This window comes from Labeo rohita, unplaced genomic scaffold (genome assembly GCF_022985175.1).
Source record: "Labeo rohita strain BAU-BD-2019 unplaced genomic scaffold, IGBB_LRoh.1.0 scaffold_765, whole genome shotgun sequence".
Classification (NCBI taxonomy): domain Eukaryota; kingdom Metazoa; phylum Chordata; class Actinopteri; order Cypriniformes; family Cyprinidae; genus Labeo; species Labeo rohita.
Window position 1 is genome coordinate 17,733 of NW_026129706.1, and position 21,288 is coordinate 39,020.

The 21,288-nt window shown below is 38.0% G+C and overlaps 1 protein-coding gene across 1 annotated transcript in view; it reads left to right on the plus strand.

The window, feature by feature from the left end:
- LOC127161897 (NACHT, LRR and PYD domains-containing protein 6-like) overlaps nucleotides 1-20,427 on the plus strand; it is a gene marked incomplete at its 3' end in the record, with an annotated part of 28,986 nt that extends 8,559 nt beyond the window's left edge. The window contains exons 3-5 of the mRNA XM_051104658.1: nucleotides 11,868-12,139; nucleotides 19,267-19,320; nucleotides 20,275-20,427. Coding sequence (XP_050960615.1) covers nucleotides 11,884-12,139; nucleotides 19,267-19,320; nucleotides 20,275-20,427 — 463 coding nt within the window. The remainder of the gene's footprint in view (nucleotides 1-11,867; nucleotides 12,140-19,266; nucleotides 19,321-20,274) is intronic.
- Between the last annotated feature and the right edge of the window lie 861 nt (nucleotides 20,428-21,288).

Sequence of the window (21,288 nt, forward strand, 5' to 3'; positions counted from 1 at the left end):
GACACTCCAAAGGCTACTTGCCACTATGAATGATATAAATCAACCCCCACGTCTCTATGACATTCAGATTTGAAGATATGTCTGTGTGGGTTTTGGTTGCTAGGGTGCTCGATAGTGGTTGCTAGGGAGTGGCTAGGAAGTGGTGGAGCTGATTCATGATTGGCTGTTTACTGCCCTGAGTCAAATGAGCCCACCCCCATGTCTCTATGACACTGTGATCCAAAGATATCCATCTGGGCTTTTATACTGGCAGTCTATGGTATCAGTTGCTAGGGTGCTCTAAATGGTTGCTAGGGCGTGGCTTGACAGCTTCACAGTGATCCTGAGAGTCTGATTGGTTGTCTGAGTTAAATGAGCCCTCCCCCATGTCTCTATGACATTGTGATGTAGAGTTATGTTCAATGCAAAATTCCTATGTAAATTACCATAGTAGGAAAAACACACGCTTTTAATGGGCCGTCCCTCCCCATAGTATGTCAATGGGGCCACTTTGGGGGGCTCTTGCGCCCCAGGGGTACAACTTATACCCCATTGTGAGGTATGTTCTCGCACAGCTTGCGAGCCTCTCCAAATGTGGCGAATCGCATGTTTCTACCAAATTCTCGCTCTGCGCTACGACCCCTCAAAGTTGGCCGCAATGCATTGTCTATGGGAATTTTCGGCTGATTTTTCGCCCCGTGTGCGATCATCGTACCCCCGATCGCTTATAAAAGTCATAGCACACCATTCCCGAATAGGCCGCACGATTTGACGCCCGTTTCATGGGTCTGTGACAAAAACTGCGGGACAAGTTACGCGCCGAAATTTGCACGGAAGAAAAATAAGAAGAATAATAAGTATGTGAGATAATAATAGTGATGCTTTGCCTTTGGCAAGCACCACTAATAAGTATGTGAGATAATAATAGTGATGCTTTGCCTTTGGCAAGCACCACTAATAATAATAAGTATGTGAGATAATAATAGTGATGCTTGGCCTGTGAGTGGGCAGCCTGCATTATAGAGTATCACATCTGATACTTTGTAATAACAGATACCAATCTATGTTTAATTTTAGTTTAGCTAAATAGAAAATATTTGTGGCATAATACTGGTATTGTGAGAAGTCCATTGACCTTGTTATGTTTTCTTTTTCATGTGTTTTTCATTCAAGACTAATGGTGCAAAATATAAACCCCCCATGCATTTACAAACCTGATATGGATATATGCAAGGGTGGAAAACTTGAATCCATATTTGTTACATAGGAAAGCCTTTCACTGATGTGCTGTGAATAACACAGTAACTCATTTTCATAGTGGGTCATTTAATAAAGTCACTATATTACTTTTTAAAAATATAATTATTAATTTTGCTTAATAATATTAGCATTCCTAATAGGCTGGAGCTTATGAGAAGGGCATGTGTTGTGGTTTTCCCTTTTCTCTGTCCAAGAATTACTCTTGAGTCTTGGGTTTTGATGCCAAAAGATAGACTTTATTGCCGAAACAATCAAGCCGAGTTGTCTATAGAGAACTAATCTTTACTTGGTTGAGGACAGCTTATATAGTGGTCTTCTCACGCAAGCATGTCAACCTAAATTATTAGGAGGCCCCTAAGGTAAACACTATCATGGGAAACAGATGGTTTTCTATACCATGGGCCCCTAAGAATAATAGTATGTGCTTGACCTTTTTCCATACTATTGGCCTCACCAGTGGGCCCCTAAGAATAATACAGGATGTGCTTGCCCAGCAACATATAGAATTGCATAATTATAATAGTAAAATAATTTGGACACAATTCCTTTATCTTTTAGTTAATAAAATCTTCCTCACATGTAACAGTTTTTTTTAGGTTCATTTACAGTCATTTACATCTGCATCATAAATACATACTCCATCCCAAAGTGCTCTTTAGTAAACATGGTAAAAGATGTCCAAACTGAACAATAATTTAATAGTAGTACTACATAAAAATTACAAATATGCGAAACATTGTTCATTTACATCTATTACCAACACTAACAATACAAAGCTGGTTGAAAATCTGCAAACTTACCTTTTAGGGCAATGATTACAATATAAGGATAATATTTGGCAGCTTTGTATAGTTGCCATCATCTGAAATCTTTGTAAGTGCTGGCATCTCCTGAAGTCTTCACAAGTGAGGCTGGATCCAAACTGGAACTGGCATAATCTCTAGTAACCTTGGGATCAAATAAAAACAGGAAAGCAAACGGAGAAAGATTAGCATAGCTACTGTTCATATTATTTCAGTCAAAAGATGATTTATTTCATAACATATAACTGAAGTGCAAGGTTACAAGATGTTTTCTGTGTGAATATCTGTTGAAATGTAATTGATTCCTGTTATCAAAGCTGTATTTTCAGCATTACTCCAGTCTTCACATGATCCTTCAGAAATCAATCTAATATGCTGATTTTTGTGCTGATCTAATGTGCTGACTTATATTTTTGTGTGAACCTTTTCAACGGTGTAAAGTTTATTTATTTATTTTTATCAGGACTTTTTTTTTAAAGAAATCAATATTTTTATTCAGCAAAAATGTATTAAATTGATCAAAAGTGAGTGTAAAGATTTCTGTTTCAAATAAAAGCTGTTCTTTTGAAATTTCTATTCATCAAAGCATCCTGAAAAAAAAAAATAGCAACACAACTGTTTTCAACATTGATAATAATCAGAAATGTTTCTTGAGCAGCAAATCAGCATATTAGAATAATTTCTGAATGATCACATGGCACTGAAGACTGGAGTAATGAATGGAGTAAGCATTAGACACTTATTTTGAAAAACATAAAATATCTTACTGAATTTTGAACAGTAGAGTATTTTTGAGGTTAACTTACCAGCCATATGGTTTACTGTGCCTTGGAGATGTTGTCCGACAGGAGGTTCACTCCAGCTCTGAGGTGCAGGCCATCATCATGGAAGAATCTAGGAAAATAAGAAGCAATTTGTCACAGAGCCAACAATATTTTGTATACAATGCCAGGTTTATTACAAGAAACCATGCTAGAGCACAGGTGCAATGTAGAAATGAGAAAGAAGAATATACAAATATACAGAACATCATTTCTTGACAGAATTTGCTTCTAGGTTTACTTATTTATTTAATATTGTTCATACTTCTTACTTATGGATGTCAAAGCCTTACAATTTAAAAAGATTTCCTATTCATCTGTATCCCTTACTTCTCCGTCTGTGGCGTCCTGCAGGATTTTTTTTTATTAGCTCCTGAAATTACAGAAGAGTTTTTATCAACATTTGTTTGCCATGAGCGATCAAAATGCGTTTGAACTGGATTCAGTTACGTCAGTGACGTCACCGATGAACGGTACAGTGTATATATGTTTAGGTTATCTGAGGCTATTTCTAATCACCTATTGAAAAATTGCCAGCAAAACTATTAGAGATGAGTCAAAACTTCTTGTCTACACATAGATGTGATTAAAATACAAAACGTTCATGAAACACTAAGTCTATTAGCCTAACTTACCTCCTCTGAAACCGGTTAAGATGCTAACGGACTTGTTCGAAGACACTACACCATCTCAATGAACTATATTCAGCAGAAGCCAAATACAAGCAAGAAATGTGTCAGGAACAGCTATATGTAATATTTGTGCGATTTTAGGGACTAAACTTACTGAAAGCAGTTGAAAATAATTCGTGCTTTCAATCGTTGAGTTTTCATTTACTTATCCGCTCCAGTGTTTGAATGTTCCAAAATGTTCAGCGCGCACGCACACATCAAAGTCACGCCGAATTTACATAAATAAACAAACTTCGAACATTAAATAAGTAAATAATTTAAATCTTAATTAAATTGTTATTAAATCATAAATTTAAGTTGTTGTTTTGTAGTTCTATGGCCCAATCACAAGTGCAAAATGCACGTGATAGTCGGATAAAAAAAAAGTCAGATAAAAAAAAAAAGCAGGACTTTTATCATTTAAGAATTTTGGGTTTTATAGTTTTAATAATTTTATTTATTCATTTATTTATTTATTTATTTTTAATGAACGCTCAACCACCTTATTTCATTAGAGAGCCTGCCTGCAGTTGTAGAAGGCCGGATTAATACACCTAAGTCAGTTCTGCCCAATATATATTATATTTTTTTATTTAAAAAAAAAAAAAGATTCGGAACACAAAATTTTATGAACGTTCATAATTTTTTTGTTTTTGTTTTTTGCAGTCTTTCAAAAACTAGCACCACAGCTTTGGACAAAAAAGGAAGTAGCGTATTTCAAAGACCAGCATCACATTAGAGCAAAAAAGATTTCAGGCAAATTTAAAATAAAATGCTAAAAACTTTTGCAGAGATTTCTAGTGTATTTAAAGGGCACAAAAAAAAAGTAGCTAATGATTATGAATGTGTCGGGAAAAAATTAGACATTTTAATTATTTATTATTATGAGTTTGGGATTATTTTATGTTATCGTTTTTGTTGTTTCATTATCAGGAAAAAAATCAAATCACACGGGCACGTCCCATCATCTAGTGCATTCCACACTCCACATAAAGATATGGAATGGGCCAGTAATAAAATAGGCCTAAATTTTTCAGCAGAGAGCTGTTTTCGTGTATGTTAAACGTCCGGTTCATAATGATTATGGAAATGTGAAGGAAACATTAGACATTTTAATTATTTATTATTATGAGTTAGGCCTAATTAGATAATTTAAAATAACTTAAGACACACCAGTTTCATTATCAGCAGCAAAAAATGCAGCTAAAAATAGCTGGAAGTGGATGAGAGTGAAGCCAGACACAAAAAATGGGCCAGTAACAGAACACATTTATAGGCCTGGATAGGTTCTTAAAATAAATCTTCACCAGTCTACATCCGAGACAGATGCAGTTATAACCTAAAACTGAAGGCTACTGACATAATGATAACGGACCGATTCTGCTTCAATTCGTTTATCGTTAGTTGCTGATCAAGATTAAAGGGATGCCGCTGTTATAAAACTTGTTTTAATCACTAATTTATTAATTAAAAAAAACAGATGCAAAACAGGTTAAGAAAATATGTTGAATATATAATATCTTATAAATATTCAGATAAATGCTATAGGCTAAATAGACTGCAAATGAGGCACGTGTCGTGTCTGCATAACAAAGTAAATTTTAACATGCAGTGATACGAAATAAAACCAAATTCTTTTTTTTTTTAAGAAATTAATACTTTTATTCACCAAGGATGTATTAAGTTAATAATTAAAAGTTTATTAAAAGTTAATAATAAATAATTTACATTGTTATAAAATATTTATATTTTGAATAAACACTGTACTTTTTAAACTTGTTATTCATGAAAGAATCCTGAAAAAAAAAAAAAAAAAAAAAAAAAATCACAGGTTCCAAAAAATGTTTGGCAGCACAACTGTTGATATTATCCAACATTGATCATTCTAATAATAAATCCGCATATTAGAATGATTTCTGAAGGATTATGTGACACTTAAGACTGGAGTAACAACTGATAAAAATTCAGCTTTTCATCACAGGAATAAATTCTATTTTAAAGTATGTTAAAATAAAAAACATTATTGTATATTGTAAAAACATTTTGCAATATTACTGTTTTTTTTCTATATTTTTAATCAAATAAATGCAGCCTTGATGAGCATAAGAGACTTCTTTAAAGACTATTACAAGTCTTACTGACCCCAAACTTTTGAACGGTAGTGTATATAAGCCCTGTTCCACTCTGTGAGAGTTAAATAAGTGCATGCCCAGATCTCCGATTCATCTGACCAAGTTTCAACCTATATCTGACGTTATGATTTTGATCAAATGCGTCGGCTGTATCGGTTGATAAGCCAACGCAATTTTGACGTTGAATCGATGTTTTATTTTCGGCGTAATAACGTTCTGATGTACCGACCAAATAATGAACATTGATTCAACATCGAAATTTGATTGACGACCGACACTGACCTTTACAACCAAAAATCGACATTGAATCAACGTATGCTTGCTATCTGGGTACTGATATATAGTTAGAGCCAGAGTCTAGCAGTGTCATTTCCTCTCCAACATCTGGGACTGACACTTGACTTTCAACATTGAAAGCTTATTCACAAACTTATAAAGCAACTTCTAATTAAGTTCAGCAGCCTTTCCTGAGAATGAAACTTTCATTTTAACTGACTGAATAACAAAGCGGATGCGAGTTTAGATTTTCTTTCATCTTGTTCTCACATCTCTTCTCTTCCGTTTCCTCTTCCTCTTTTCAGATCTGCTGTTCAACACGACAGTTCAGAGGAAGAAAAAGACAGATGTACAAACACTTGAGGTGAGAGCTTCATCTTTCTCCAGTTGTTTTTTAGGTATGTGTGTTGTCTTATGATGTGTCATTGGTCACTTTGTGCTTGTGAGACTAATGCTGTGCTGAAGTCATTTTGATAATTTAATTCAAATCTCTTTATATTGTGATCAAACAGATGATCAAGTGTGTCTTTGTCTGTAAATCACAGAAAGCTGCATATTCTGATATTGTTTTTACTGCGTTTATTAGTGTGTCTGTGATTCTCAAACAGTCTTTCTTATCATGCGCTCTTGACTCTTTGAGAGAGAAACTATCACTCAACAGCTTTGTGGCATCTGCAGACAGTTTTGATCTAATACTGTGTCTTTATGATGAACTCAGACTCATTCAGTAAAAATCAAGAGCAGCATTTCTACTTCATTAACATGGTTTTACTTGATTTTACTGTTATTGTTAAACATAATGGAGTTACAGAAATACAAATAACTCAGAAATTTAGGAAACTTACTTTGTAAAAAATAAAGTGTTTTCAAATATAGTTAGTTCACTTTTGAATGTTGATCTGTGAGATTGGAAAAGTATAATAGCTTTGAATCATAATAATGTTTTAATATGCTAAACCTTAATGTACTGAAAGACAGACATAAAGAACATAAAGTGGACATCAGAAACATAAAGCAGCTGTAAACAGAGTTTCAGCACAGAGTCAAACTGGTCTCAGTTGTTTTCCTGAAAAGGTCCTGGTTTAACTGTTTCTGAAGACAAACTTATTTCTGCAGTGGTTTCAGAGTCACCAGTTAATTATTACAGCAGATCATTTCTCTTCCCCTACAAATACATAGAAATGTCAAAAGCAGTAATAAAATATTCATGGATCATTTGACTGCTAGAAATGATCTCAAACACAGGAACACAAAGCAGAGCTTATGGTTATCCTGAGTCCAGTGTTGTCACCATACTGGACCTTCTGAATTCAGTACTATAAATTAAAAAATATACATATTCAGTACCATTTTCAATACCATGGGGAAAAATCCCCACAGTATTAAATGCATAAAATCTGAACTTTAAGTAAGAGGTTTTTGTACTATGTGTGTCATTTATATAGTTTGTACAAGTTAAATGTTTGTAAAAGTCAATCTGGTGCACTTTTCAGTGTCTCAGTCCACACTACATTCACTGTCTCCAGCAATATGTCAGTTAGTACCCACTGTTAACATATTGTAAGGTAAACAGGTCAATTTAGTTCAAAGAGAATTAATCATAAATTTTGACTGAATCACTGTTTTATAGCTGATCACTGAATCTACCAGCAATTCATTGAACAGGTTGTATAACATCAGCTCTGCCATTGACATTAATATACAAAGTAAAAACAAAGTAAAATACTATTTATTAGCATAGTAACAAGATTTAAGACAGGTATTTAAGGCAGTTTAAGACATGAACTTGTAAGCACAAAACACATGATACTTCTATTTTCAATATAAATAAGATTTAAGACAAATCTAAGACACATAAACTATTCTAACATAGAAACATGCACTCACACATTCACACTGTTCTGATCTAATCTTAAATTGTCTGATTGGCTCTGATATCCTACAATATGCACTCAACTGCAATCATGTGTCTTGCTGTCAGATGGTATAAACCTTCAAGGGTGTTACATTACTATACATATTCTACACAAAAGATGTTCTTATTAACAACTGTTTAAATATTGGAGATACCCTAGTGAAAAATAAATATACTACAATGTATTTAAAATACATTTGTTTCATGATAAGTATACTACAAATATACAGTATTTACATCTTATGTACAAAATAAAAATACCCTGCAGTTGTAATTTTAGTATACTAAACTAGTATATTTATAGTCTGCTAAATTGGAACAACTAATTTTTTTACTTAGTGCACTTTAATTGTCCAACCAAAGATTTACTTATGTTTGATTATGCTAAAGTGGAACTACTGCAAGTATACTTTAGGTACACTTTAAATAATATCAGTCTTTAAATGCAAAACATTTAAAGATCATCATCAGCAGTGACATTAAAACATATTTTAGGCTTAATAATTAATAATACGTTTTATATCAGTAAGTCTCATGCGATCTGTTAGTAAATATATGAATAAACCTGAACTAAGCAGCACGTAAAAACAGATAAAATCTCTCAACTTTATGACTAACATGAAATAGGAAGTGCTTACAGATTCTCAGGGCTTGTCCAAATACCCACACTTACAGTCTTTGCACTTAAGCACAAGTGTGTGTATAAGTATTCATTACTGTGTCATATGGGACACACTTGTAGTGTTGTAAATAGTAGCAAGTGTTTACAGTGCTTTTTTTTTTTTATTATTTTTTTTTTTACTTTTGTCAGTACTTTGAATTTTAAAATGAACTTCTAAATATCTGTTCAGTAGTTTCTAACAGATGACAGTTTAGTAATTTGCGGTGCTTCTAATTAAGTGATAAAAAGCAGTTGCAAATGTTGTACAAAATAAACATACTTATCTTTGCATCAATAAAATAAGCAACACTTTATGTTTTACTACCAATTTGTAATGTAATATCTAATTATTATTAATGTTTAGCAGGAAAGGTTTCTGCGACCTCTCATGAGATCTTATTTCCTGTTGTGTGTATGCGCTCTCAAGTGTCCAGGTATCAATAGTCTTTATCCGTCATTCAAAAGTAGAAACAGAAACAAGGATATACGAGATATATGCATATACACAACATGTAAATAAAGCAGCACTTGCTTGCCATTTTGAATATCAGTTATATTGATAACTTTTTTCTGCAGCTCATGTTGTTATGACAATAATTGTTAATTTGAATGCAATGCTCAGGTAAGATAACGTAATATTAGTCCAGCTTTTTGCTTGTGCCATTTTGAATTGCTTGTTTTCATCACTTTCACTTTAATTCTCAGGCACTGACTTTCTCTCTAAACTGAGCATCCAGTCAGAGCCAAATCACTCTCACTGACGACCCCAAACATGTTGAATTGTGTGAACTGCTACTAACATGAGTCGACCGGATGTGGTGTGTCCTGGTCTTTACAAAGGAGATTTCAGTCCTCTAAAACCAGACTGAAAATGTGTCACAAATGTTTTTAAAGGAATAGTTTACCCAAAAATGAAAATTAGCCCATGATTTACTTGCCCTAAAGGCATCCTAGGTGTAGATGACTTTTAGACAAATCCAGTCGGAGTTCTGAACTCGAAAATTCTGGCTCTTTTCAATAGTCCAAAAGAGATCCAATAAAGTGAATCCATCTATCATAAAAAGTGTCCCACATGGTTCAGGGGGGTAAATATAGGCCTCCTGAAGCAAATAAATGCATTTTTGTAACAAAAATATCTATATTTAAAACTTTATAAACAGTAATCTATAGCTTCTGCTAACTGTCATATGCAGGTTCAAAATAGTGCAAAAGTGCAGATGAGAGAGCAAAACAAAACACCAGTCACATTGAGTACAAAACGAGGATTTGTAAAGAAAAATGTCAGAGGATTTTGATATAAGCCAAGAGGAGACTGTTTTTCTAAACTAAGAGAAAACCTTAAAACACAGTCTTCCAGATGCATACAGTGGGGCAAAAAAGTATGTAGTCGGCCACCAATTGTGCAAGTTCTCCCACTTAAAAAGATGAAAGAGGCCTGTAATTTTCATCATAGGTATACCTCAACTATGAGAGACAAAACGAGAAAAAAAAAATCCAGAAAATCACATTGTCTGATTTTTAAAGAATTTATTTGCAAATTATGGTGGAAAATAAGTATTTGGCCACCTACAAACAAGCAAGATTTCTGGCTCTCACAGACTTGTAACTTCTTCTGTAAGAGGCTCCTCTGTCCTCCACTCGTTACCTGTATTAATGGCACCTGTTTGAACTCGTTATCAGTATAAAATACACCTGTCCACAACCTCAAACAGTCACACTCCAAACTCCACTATGGCCAAGACCAGAGAGCTGTCAAAGGACACCAGAAACAAAATTGTAGACCTGCACCAGGCTGGGAAGACTGAATCTGCAATCTGTAAGCAGCTTGGTGTGAAGAAATCAACTGTGGGAGCAATTATTAGAAAATGGAAGACATACAAGACCACTGATAATCTCCCTCAATCTGGGGCTCCACGCAAGATCTCACCCCGTGGGGTCAAAATGATCACAAAAACGGTGAGCAAAAATCCCAGAACCACATGGGGGGACCTAGTGAATGACCTGCAGAGAGCTGGGACCAAAGTAACAAAGGCTACCATCAGTAACACACTACGCCGCCAGGGACTCAAATCCTGCAGTGCCAGACGTGTCCCCCTGCTTAAGCCAGTACATGTCCAGGCCCGTCTGAAGTTTGCTAGACAGTATTTGGATGATCAATGTCATATGGTCAGATGAAACCAAAATAGAACTTTTTGGTAAAAACTCGTCGTGTTTGGAGGAGAAAGAATGCTGAGTTGCATCCAAAGAACACCATAGATGAAACGTGGCTGGGTCTTTCAGCATGACAATGATCCCAAACACACTGCCCGGGTAACGAAGGACTGGCTTCGTAAGAAGCATTTCAAGGTCCTGGAGTGGCCTAGCCAGTCTTCAGATCTCAACCCCATAGAAAATCTTTGAAGGGAGTTGAAAATCTGTGTTGCCCAGCGACAGCCCCAAAACATCACTGCTCTAGAGGAGATCTGCATGGAGAAATGGGCCAAAATACCAGCAACAGTGTGTGAAAACCTTGTGAAGACTTACAGAAAACGTTTGACCTCTGTCATTGCCAACAAAGGGTATATAACAAATTGAGATTAACTTTTGTTTTTGACCAAATACTTATTTTCCACCATAATTTGCAAATAAATTCTTTAAAAATCAGACAATGTGATTTTTTTTTTTTTTTTTTTTTTTTTTTTTGGATTTTTTTTTTTTCTTCTCATTTTGTCTCTCATAGTTGAGGTATACCTATGATAAAAATTACAGGCCTCTCTCATCTTTTCAAGTGGGAGAACTTGCACAATTGGTGGCTGACTAAATACTTTTTTGCCCCACTGTATGTGACCCTCTCTGTGAAATCCTGGCTAAAGTCTCAGAATCTAATTTTGTGATAACAAACATCAAAGTTTGATTTCATCCATTGACATTGCCTTACTCAGTCAATATTAACGATATCAAGATTACATTTTGACGTAATGTTCTTCACCTTATGAAGGATGATTTTATGTAAAGGCAGGGTCACTTATTGTATTCATGTTTTTCCCTGCTAAGTTGAAATGTGCTATGTAAAGTGATCTTAAGCTATAGACATAAGAAATGTGCTATATTATATAAATAAATCTTCTTCTTAAGCATAGAGGTTTTTGGTCAGATTAATAAAATCTCTGTCATATGAAATTTAACAGAAAGAAATTAATGATCATCCAAATGGTGAAATTTATAAATACTTCAATTAAAATGATCTCCTGAGGTTGGTGGTTATCATTTTTTGAAACTTCAGCATTAAAAAAATACAGTTTCAGACTCTATTTAGTGAGTGTGCAGTAAGAGTGGACCTATTGTAAAACATTTTCCTCATGTTCAACAGCGGTCAGTGAAGAACGATGGCGTCTGTTAAACGAAAGCTTAATGACACACTGGATGATCTGGAAGAAGAAAAATTGAAGAGATTTAAGAGCTACTTAAGAGAAGATGGACCTATTCCAGTTTCTGTACTGGAGAAAGCAGATGCAACTGACACAGTAGATCAGATGCTGGATCGTTTTGGACCAGAAAGAGCTGTGAAGATCACACTGGATATCCTGAAAAAGATGAACCAAAACCATCTTGCTGAACAGTTAGAGAACAAACACACCAAAGGTAATAAACAAAAAAATATTATGTCAAACATTAAATGTAAAAAGTGCTAAATATTTTCATCTTTCTTCTAGTCAAGAAAATCAGCTGTGCTCAGACTGAAGTCAGAGTTGATCTAAATACTGAAACAGGTGCAAAAGTAAACGCTACAACAGTAAAAGCATATGTTGGGTTAATTCTAGATTCTGCACAAAGTTTACTGTATAAATCACATTACATTATTCAAGATTTTTTACGTTGTTTATATGCTGCAAATGTTTAAATATATATGTATATGAAGAGTTCAGATGCAAAAGTACACTACCGTTCAAAAGTTTGGGGTCAGTAAGACTTGTAATAGTCTTTAAAGAAGTCTCTTATGCTCATCAAGGCTGCATTTATTTGATTAAAATATAGAAAAAAAAACAGTAATATTGCAAAATGTTTTTACAATATAAAATAATGTTTTTTATTTTAACATACTTTAAAATAGAATTTATTCCTGTGATGAAAAGCTGAATTTTTATCAGCTGTTACTCCAGTCTTAAGTGTCACATGATCCTTCAGAAATCATTCTAATATGCAGATTTATTATTAGAATGATCAGTGTTGGATAATATCAACAGTTGTGCTGCCAAATATTTTTTGGAACCTGTGATTTTTTTTTTTTTTTTTTTTTTTTTTTTTTTTTTCAGGATTCTTTCATGAATAACAAGTTTAAAAAGTACAGTGTTTATTCAAAATATAAATATTTTATAACAATGTAAGTTATTTATTATTAACTTTTAAGAAACTTTTAATGATTAACTTAATACATCCTTGGAGAATAAAAGTATTAATTTCTTAAAAAAAAGAAACAATAAAAATGTACTGACCCCAAACTTTTGAACGGTAGTGTACGTCTAAGTACATCTGATGTTCTATCTTTAAAATTTGCATTTCTTTCTGGCTACTATGGTATAGGTTTCTATGCAAGTACTGGTCCTTCTGCGTGGGTGGAGGCTGGGATTTAGCATTTTCATTTGACGTGAAAGTACTTGATGAACATATACTATGTGCCAAGAGCATTCACTCAGTATCTTAGTAACCTGTCGGATTTACAGCATGCTTATATTTCTTTTGAAAGACATGCGAGTGAGTGGCTGGTAAACAGGAAGAATAGAGTGAATTTTATATGTTGGCAACATGCAAGCTTTTGACGTAAAAAAAAAAATCTAATTATGTGTGAAAGGTTAAGCCTATTATTAGGTTACTGCTTTTCCAATATACTGTACATCAGTGTTTATTCTTCATCTTCTTATTATAAGTGGTTTATAGTGATTATGTGCATTTTAAATGTCTAAAAGTTTAAATATCCTAAACATTATGTGGATGCAAACACTAAGAATCGCTCACTGATCATACGCTTCAGTAACCAGCCTACCAGGGGCGGATCTAGAAAATAATTTTTAGGGTGGCAAAGGGGTGGCATGGGGTCTATGAGTGGTGGCAACACCAAAGCAAGCCCCCATGCATAGTTTTGGGGGATTTGTAATCTGTCATATACAGTTGTGTTCACAAATATTGTATTACCATTAGGTAATCATCTATACTGTTTAAAATGAAAAAATAAATTACTTTTATTTAATTACTGGCAACAAGTCAATACACAACATAAAAATTTCAACAGGTTATAAATGTTTCTGAGCTTGTGTCACTAAAGAAAATATGCAGTTCTATTAAAATTACATAGACTACTTTAGATGGTATAAATCATGTTTTAATGCAAGTTTAAGAGCAACAAAAACTTTTGAACTTCCTGACATTAGAAAGAAATACAATATCAAAGCACTGAAACTGGATCATTTTTGAAAACAATGTTTGATTTTCTTTTAATAACAGAGGTGGGAATGTCTGTAATCACTGACAACACAATATCAACCATATACTCTAGCAACACCCCAGCAACTGCATAGCAAGAGCCTAGCAACCACCCAAAATATCTTAGCAACCCTTTAGCAAACATCTAGAACATCTGAACAAACTATTCATGTTTTTAAACAAGACTCTAGGACAAGCCAGCATAAATTTGTCTTTTTTAAACTTTTCAATCTAGTTATTACAGGTGTTCATAAATGCTTAGACACAATACACGGATGCCTTTCCTGCCAGTGAACACTCATGAGATCAATAACACTACAACAACAAAAAAAATGTTATTAGGATTCAGGAATTATTTTTGCAGCTCAATGTGTATTACTGTATACAACATTATTTAAATTACAGATACAGATGTATAATACAGCAATGAAGAAAAATAACAAATCATTATGTTAGGCCTATGTTAATAATCGAGAAAACTGCAATATGACTAGATTCTTACCTAACTCTTCTATTAGTTTCCGTGATCAACATCTTCCTGTTGATTTCATGTTATTGTTTCGTCAGACATGGCAAAAAGTGAAACAGGCAGTCTGAGAGTCAGATGACCAAACAATTACGCGATGAATTTCAGACAAATCCAGATGGGATTAGATTTCTCAGAGGACTTCTGAGTTACCCGTGAAGCAGTAATTATCTGATTCTTGAACAAATGTAAAAACAATTTGTTAGTGAAGTGGGCCATGCTTTGTGTTTTTGACTCAAAAAGAATCGGTTCAAAAAGAATCATGTGCCCACACTGGGCACAGTTAATTGAAAGACTTGTTTGCCATTATTTTGCGTTACGAAAAGTAGCATTTGAAACACTACTTATATTTATATTTTATTCAGTCATAATCATGGGCTGGCAGGTGAGGTGGCACAGCTTTATTTTAGGGTGGCAGCTGCCACCCCGTGCCACCCTGGTAGATCTGCCCCTGCAGCCTACTGATCAGAACCATTTTTTAAAAAAATGAAATATAAGGTAAGCTATAATGACTTCCGAGTCACAGGGCTCAAGTCCAATTCAAGTCTCAAGTCATTGTTGTCACAGGGAGAAACGGATGAGAGGCGAGCGGATCCATTTGCGAGCCTTCTATTGATATTACGAGACAAATACATAGTCGAGCAGGCAGGGTCAAACAACAGTAAACGGGAGTGTAAGAGGCGAGACGAGAGAGAATAGTCGATAATATAAGAGAATATAAACGAGCGATAATCCGAAGGCAGGCGGTGAACAGTCGAGAACGAGGAGCCAGGCGAGAGAATCAAAAACACAAGGAACTATGAAAACGCTAGACAAAGGAAGAAACACTATAAACGATCCGTGGTTAGCATGGGGAAAGACCGGGGCTTTTATGGTGCTGCTGATTGGTCACATGCGCAGACGCGATCAGCATGATGCATGACGGGAGATGTAGTCCGGGGTGTAGTACAACAGTGAGAGTGTGACGATAGGGTGAGAGTGACATCTGGCGGTGAGCGGACAGCGGAACACCGACCAGATTCGTGACATAGCCCCCCCCCAAGGAGCAGCTTCCAGACGCTCCAACAGCAAAACAGTCCTGGGGAGCGGTGGGAGGGCCAGGAGACTGAGGCAGAACTGGTAGGGAGGAAGCCTTCCAGGGCGGAGCAGAACGCGCAGCAGCCCTCCAGGGCGGAACAGGAGGCGGAGCAGCCCTCTGGGGCGGAACAGGAGACGCAGCAGCCCTCCGGGGCGAGACAGGACTCTGCGTCACGGTCTGGGACCTGGGGAAAGCAGGGACAGAGGAGGCAGACAGAATAGGGGGAGAAGGCGCAGCAGCCCTCCGGGGCAGAACAGGAGGCGCAGCAGCCCTCTGGGGCGGAACAGGAGGCGCAGCAGCCCTCCGGGGCGGGACAGGAACCTGCGTCATGGTCTGGGACCTGGGGAGAGCAGTGACAGAGGAGGCAGACAGAAGAAAGGGAGAGTCAGAGAGTTTAGCGGTTAACGCCCCCCTCCATAAGAGGTTCTACAGCTGGCGCTGACATCTCCGGAGGCATTGGCGCAGCTTCTCCGATGGGGCAGGCCTGAGATCAGACGGGACCTCTGGAGCAGGCCTGAGATCAGACGGGAGCTCTGGAGCAGGCCTGAGATCAGACGGGACCTCTGGAGCAGGCCTGAGATCAGACGGGAGCTCTGGAGCAGGCCTGAGATCAGACGGGAGCTCTGGAGCAGGCTTGAGATCAGACGGGAGCTCCGGAGCAGGCTGGAGATCAGACGGGAGCTCCGGAGCAGGCTGGAGATCAGACGTGACCACCGGGGCGGACTTGTGAACAGACGTGACCTCCGGGGCGGACTTGTGAACAGACGTGACCTCCGGGGCGGACCTGCGAACAGACGTGACCTCCGGGGCGGACCTGCGAACAGACGTGACCTCTGGGCGGTCTGACGAGTCGTGACTCGACTCTGGGCGCTCAGACGAGACGTGACTTGACTCTGGGCGGTCAGACAAGACGTGATGGGGCTCTGGGCCATCAGGCAGGACGCGACTTGGGCCGTCAGGCGGGACGTGACTGGGCTCTGGGCCGTCAGGCGGGACATGACTGGACTCTGGGGCAGCAGCAATAACTTCATATGGCTCATGAAGGTCAGCTGTGGTCTGACTTGGTTCGTGGAGATTGGCTGTGACTTGACTTGATTCGTGAAGATCAGCAGTGAACTGCTTTGACTCATGGAGATCAGCGGTGACTTGACTTGGCTCATGGAGATCATTGACTTTACTTGACTCAGGAACCACGGCTGTTACCTTGCTTGACCCAGGAACCACGGCTATGATGTTGCTTGACTCAGGAACGACCGCCTTGACGTTGCTTGACGCAGGAACAACCGCTTTGACGTTGCTGGACTTGGCAGCCTGACTGGACTTGGCAGCCTGACTGGACTTGGAAGTTACAGCTGTAGCCTGACTTGACTCTGGAGCAGCGGCTGAAGCTTGACTTGGCTCTGGAATAACAGCAGCAGCTTGACTTGGCTCATGAGGATCTGCTATTACCTGGCTTGGCTCATGGAGATCCGCTGTAACGGGATTTGACTGAGGAACAACATGGCTTGACTCAGGAACAACAGCTGTAGCGTGACTTGACTCAGGAACAACATGGCTTGACTCAGGAACAACAGTTGTAACGTGACTTGACTCGTGGGGAACAGCTGTGACTTGGCTTGACTCATGGAGAACGACAGCTTTGGCTTGACTTGACTCTGTGTCTTGACTTGACTCAGGGGTAGCCGCCGCGACCTGAAGGAGCACCATTTTAGCTGCCCATACCGTCATTAAGGGTGAGTCCAGCACGTGGGCCATCATGATAGGCCGTGATCTTGAGATGTCAGACGAGACCACGGCTGCGACTTTGCTTGACTCAGGAACCGCTTCAGAAAGGGCGGCCATGATGGGTGCAGACTCCGGAGCAGAAGACATGGCGTGAACAGGCTGTGACTTGACGGAGATGTCCTGAGCGGGCTGTGGTTTGGCTGACGTGGCGTTAGCGGGCGCTGGCTTGACAGACGTGGCATTAGCGGGCGCGGGCTTGACAGATGTGACGTTAGCGGGCGCTGGCTTGACTGACGTGGCGTTAGCGGGGGCTGGCTTGACTGACTTGGCGTTAGCGGGCGCTGGCTTGGCGGCCATCTCTGCAACAGACTCTGGCGTGACGGCCATCTTTGCGACAGGTGCTGGCGTGGCAGCCATTTTGTGCAGTGGCTCTGGCGTGGCAGCCATCTTGACAGTGCTTGGCCCGGGAATGATGGCTGTAACTTGACTTGAGACAGAAGAGACAGCTGTAATTTGACTTGACATAGGAGCCACAGTAGTAGCTTGACCTGACACTGGAAACACAGCTTTAACTTGACTTGCCTTAGGAACAGCAGCTGTAATCTGACTTGACTTGGAAACTTGACTTGACTCAGGAAGCGCAGCTGCAACTTGACTTGACTTGAAAACTTGACTTGACTCAGGAAATGCAGCTGCAACACTATATGGCTCTGGTATGGCAGCCGTGACGTGACGGAGCTCTGTTTTCGCCGCCATCTTGTGAACGGGCTCCGCCGTCGCCGCCATTGTGTGGACGCGCTCCGACGTGGCTGCCATTTTGTGAACGGGCTCCGCCGTCGCCGCCATTGTGTGGACGCGCTCCGACGCGGCCGCCATTTTGTGAACGGGCACCGCTATCGCTGCCACTTTGTGCACGGGCTCTGTTGTCGCTGCTGTGGTATGAACGCGCCATTACACGGGTGGGTTGCGCGGCCGGCGCTGCCGCGATATCGCGTTGCTTCTCCGCAACATCCACAGTAAGTGATAAACCGCTGATATGTAGTGTAATGTCAAGGTACTGTCTTAGAGTCCAATGGGGCTGATGCAGTGGCATTGAGGAGCCGAAAGGTTCAGAAAGCCCACCACGAAAAAATACCATCAGACACAGATCGTTCATTGCAGTCTGATGTGCTAACGTAATAAAGTCCAAAACGTATTCCTCCACTGATCGCTCACCTTGCTTGAGGAGCATGATCTGGACTGCAGTGTCCTGAGCTGCTGGATCCTTGTTGACGGATCGTTCTGTCACAGGGAGAAACGGACGAGAGGCGAGCGGATCCATTTGCGAGCCTTTATTGATATTACGAGACAAATACATAGTCGAGCAGGCAGGGTCAAACAACAGTAAACGGGAGTGTAAGAGGCGAGACGAGAGAGAATAGTCCATAAACGAGCGATAATCCGAAGGCAGGCGGCGAACAGTCGAGAACGAGGAGCCAGGCGAGAGAATCAAAAACACAAGGAACTATGAAAACGCTAGACAAAGGGAGAAACACTATAAACGATCCGTGGTTAGCATGGGGAAAGACCGGGGCTTTTATGGTGCTGCTGATTGGTCACATGCGCAGACGCGATCAGCATGATGCATGACGGGAGATGTAGTCTGGGGTGTAGTACAACAGTGAGAGTGTGACGATAGGGTGAGAGTGACATCTGGCGGTGAGCGGACAGCGGAACACCGACCAGATTCGTGACAATTGTTGTCAAGGTCTAAGTTGAGTCCTTTATTATTTATTATTGAGTCTGAGTCGAGTCTTGACTCATGTGACTCAAGTCCACATCTCTGCAAAACAGTAATACATTTTACAGTTGCTGTTGCAAAGGTCAAAACATCTAGTTAAGACACTTTTTAGTACTATGGAACAATATCTCACTTAATATTTATCTGTAACTTGCTTTTGTGTTTTATCATTCTTTATACAGCAACACAAATCAACACAGACGCTCAGAGACAGAAGAGAAACGGAGAGAAACAAGGTGAAGCAACTTTAATGTAACATTGAGACTCAGACAGAGCTAGGGTCATGAATCCGTGTGTAGACAATTATTATCAAACATGAGCTGCACATAAAGAGAAGCAGGCCTCTCTTTTGTAAAGAAAAATATTGTGAGAAATAGAATGGGGCATTATTTCAGTCATTTACTCATTGTTTTATGCCACATCCAGCATGTACAGCGGCTGGTTTTGTGTATTCCAGTTAATGGGTTCATTGAATACATCACCAACAGAATCAGAAGAGTAGAGATGTGTGAATGTTTGTATTATTAGATGGAATGCTTTAACATGTATATGAATACTGACTCCTTTATATATGTGCTCCGAGTTTGCTCATTGATTTAACGATAATATCAAAACAAAAAACATATATTTTTAAAAAGAGGATTCAATAGGCTAACTAAAAAACGTTTACCATTTAATTGTTTATACTGTAGGCGAGCTGTCAGTCACGTAGGCTACGTTTATAGCGTTTTGCAAAAAAAAAAAAAAAAAAAAAGTTATGTTATGTTATGTTGTGTATGTTCTGGCCAAAACTAACTCAGAATCTTATTATTATTAATCAATCTTTGTATATACTATTCCATTTATTTATGATGTATTGTTTTTTTAACCAATTTAAGATGTTTGACAATGTTAAATATGTTGCATTTTGGCATGGTTTTTGACTTATTTATGAACTATTTATGGACATAAAATTAAATAAAAAATATCCTGGATTTGAAAAATATTGTGTCCCTGGCCTTCACTGAGCTCAAGTAATAGTTTAATGTACAAAAATTGTGAATGAACTTGACTGTTGATGTCTTAAATAATAATGTCAAATAACCAACATTTCTCAAAATGGATATATCTCGTTTTGCAATGAAACTCTTCATATGATGTTGTAATGCAAGTAAATCTGTCTAAAGATCTGTTTTAAATCTTTCCTTTAGTACACTATACTCCAGTCCAGATGAGAGATGCCCCAACTGGAGTCAATGTTGATATAAAAGCTGAAACAGGTGCAAGTGTTAATGCTCCTGTATTGACTGCAAACACCTTCAACGGACCAGTAACCATTTATGGCTCAAATGCTGCAGGAAATGGTACATTTACATCACAATGAAAAGACATCACTAATACTAACATCTAAGTAAAGACTCAAAGTAATGTTACAACCTCATTGTAATTCTAATTGAATATAGTTAATTTAGTCTATATTACACAAAGAGTACCGTTTGTACTGCAGATATAACATTTAATAATCATTATATACATGTTCAGTAAAGCAATAAGTGACTTACATTTTAGACATAATGTTGCTTGTTTTTGCTCAATTTTGCCAATGAAAATAGTTTCAAACAAAGATCACAGTACTGTTTTGCGTCTCTGAGCAATGGACGGTGTTTACTTATTGAATGAATCAGCGTTTTGAACGAATCGGTTAATAAAATGATTCAGTGATTCACTCATTAACACAGTCAAATACTTTGTTCCTGAATGAGTCAGTCGTTTGAATGAATCAGTTGAATCTCAATGACTCACTCATTAACAGTCACTTGCTGCCACCTACTGGCAGATTTAATTTCACATTGCCACTCTTTTTTTCATGTCTTAAATTATTTCAAATAGCAGTATTCAACGTTTTACGTTAAAATAAAAAAATTAGACCTATGTATGCATCTGTAAATGCAGTTTAAATGCATCAGTGTCCCCTCTTAGATACATTAAACTGTGTAAATACATCTAAATGCTATTTCAGATGCAGATTCCAGAAATGTTTTCTTATGTTGGAATGAAAGACACTAAGTACCGTATAAAATGTAAATCCCCCCCCCCCCCCCAAAAAAATAGGAAGAAATAGTTAAAACTGAACACAATCTTGCCACTCAAGCTGTGTATGAACATTTTAGATATATTTATTTGCTTCTTTTTTATTTTGCATTTACTTGTACTTCCACTGTTCA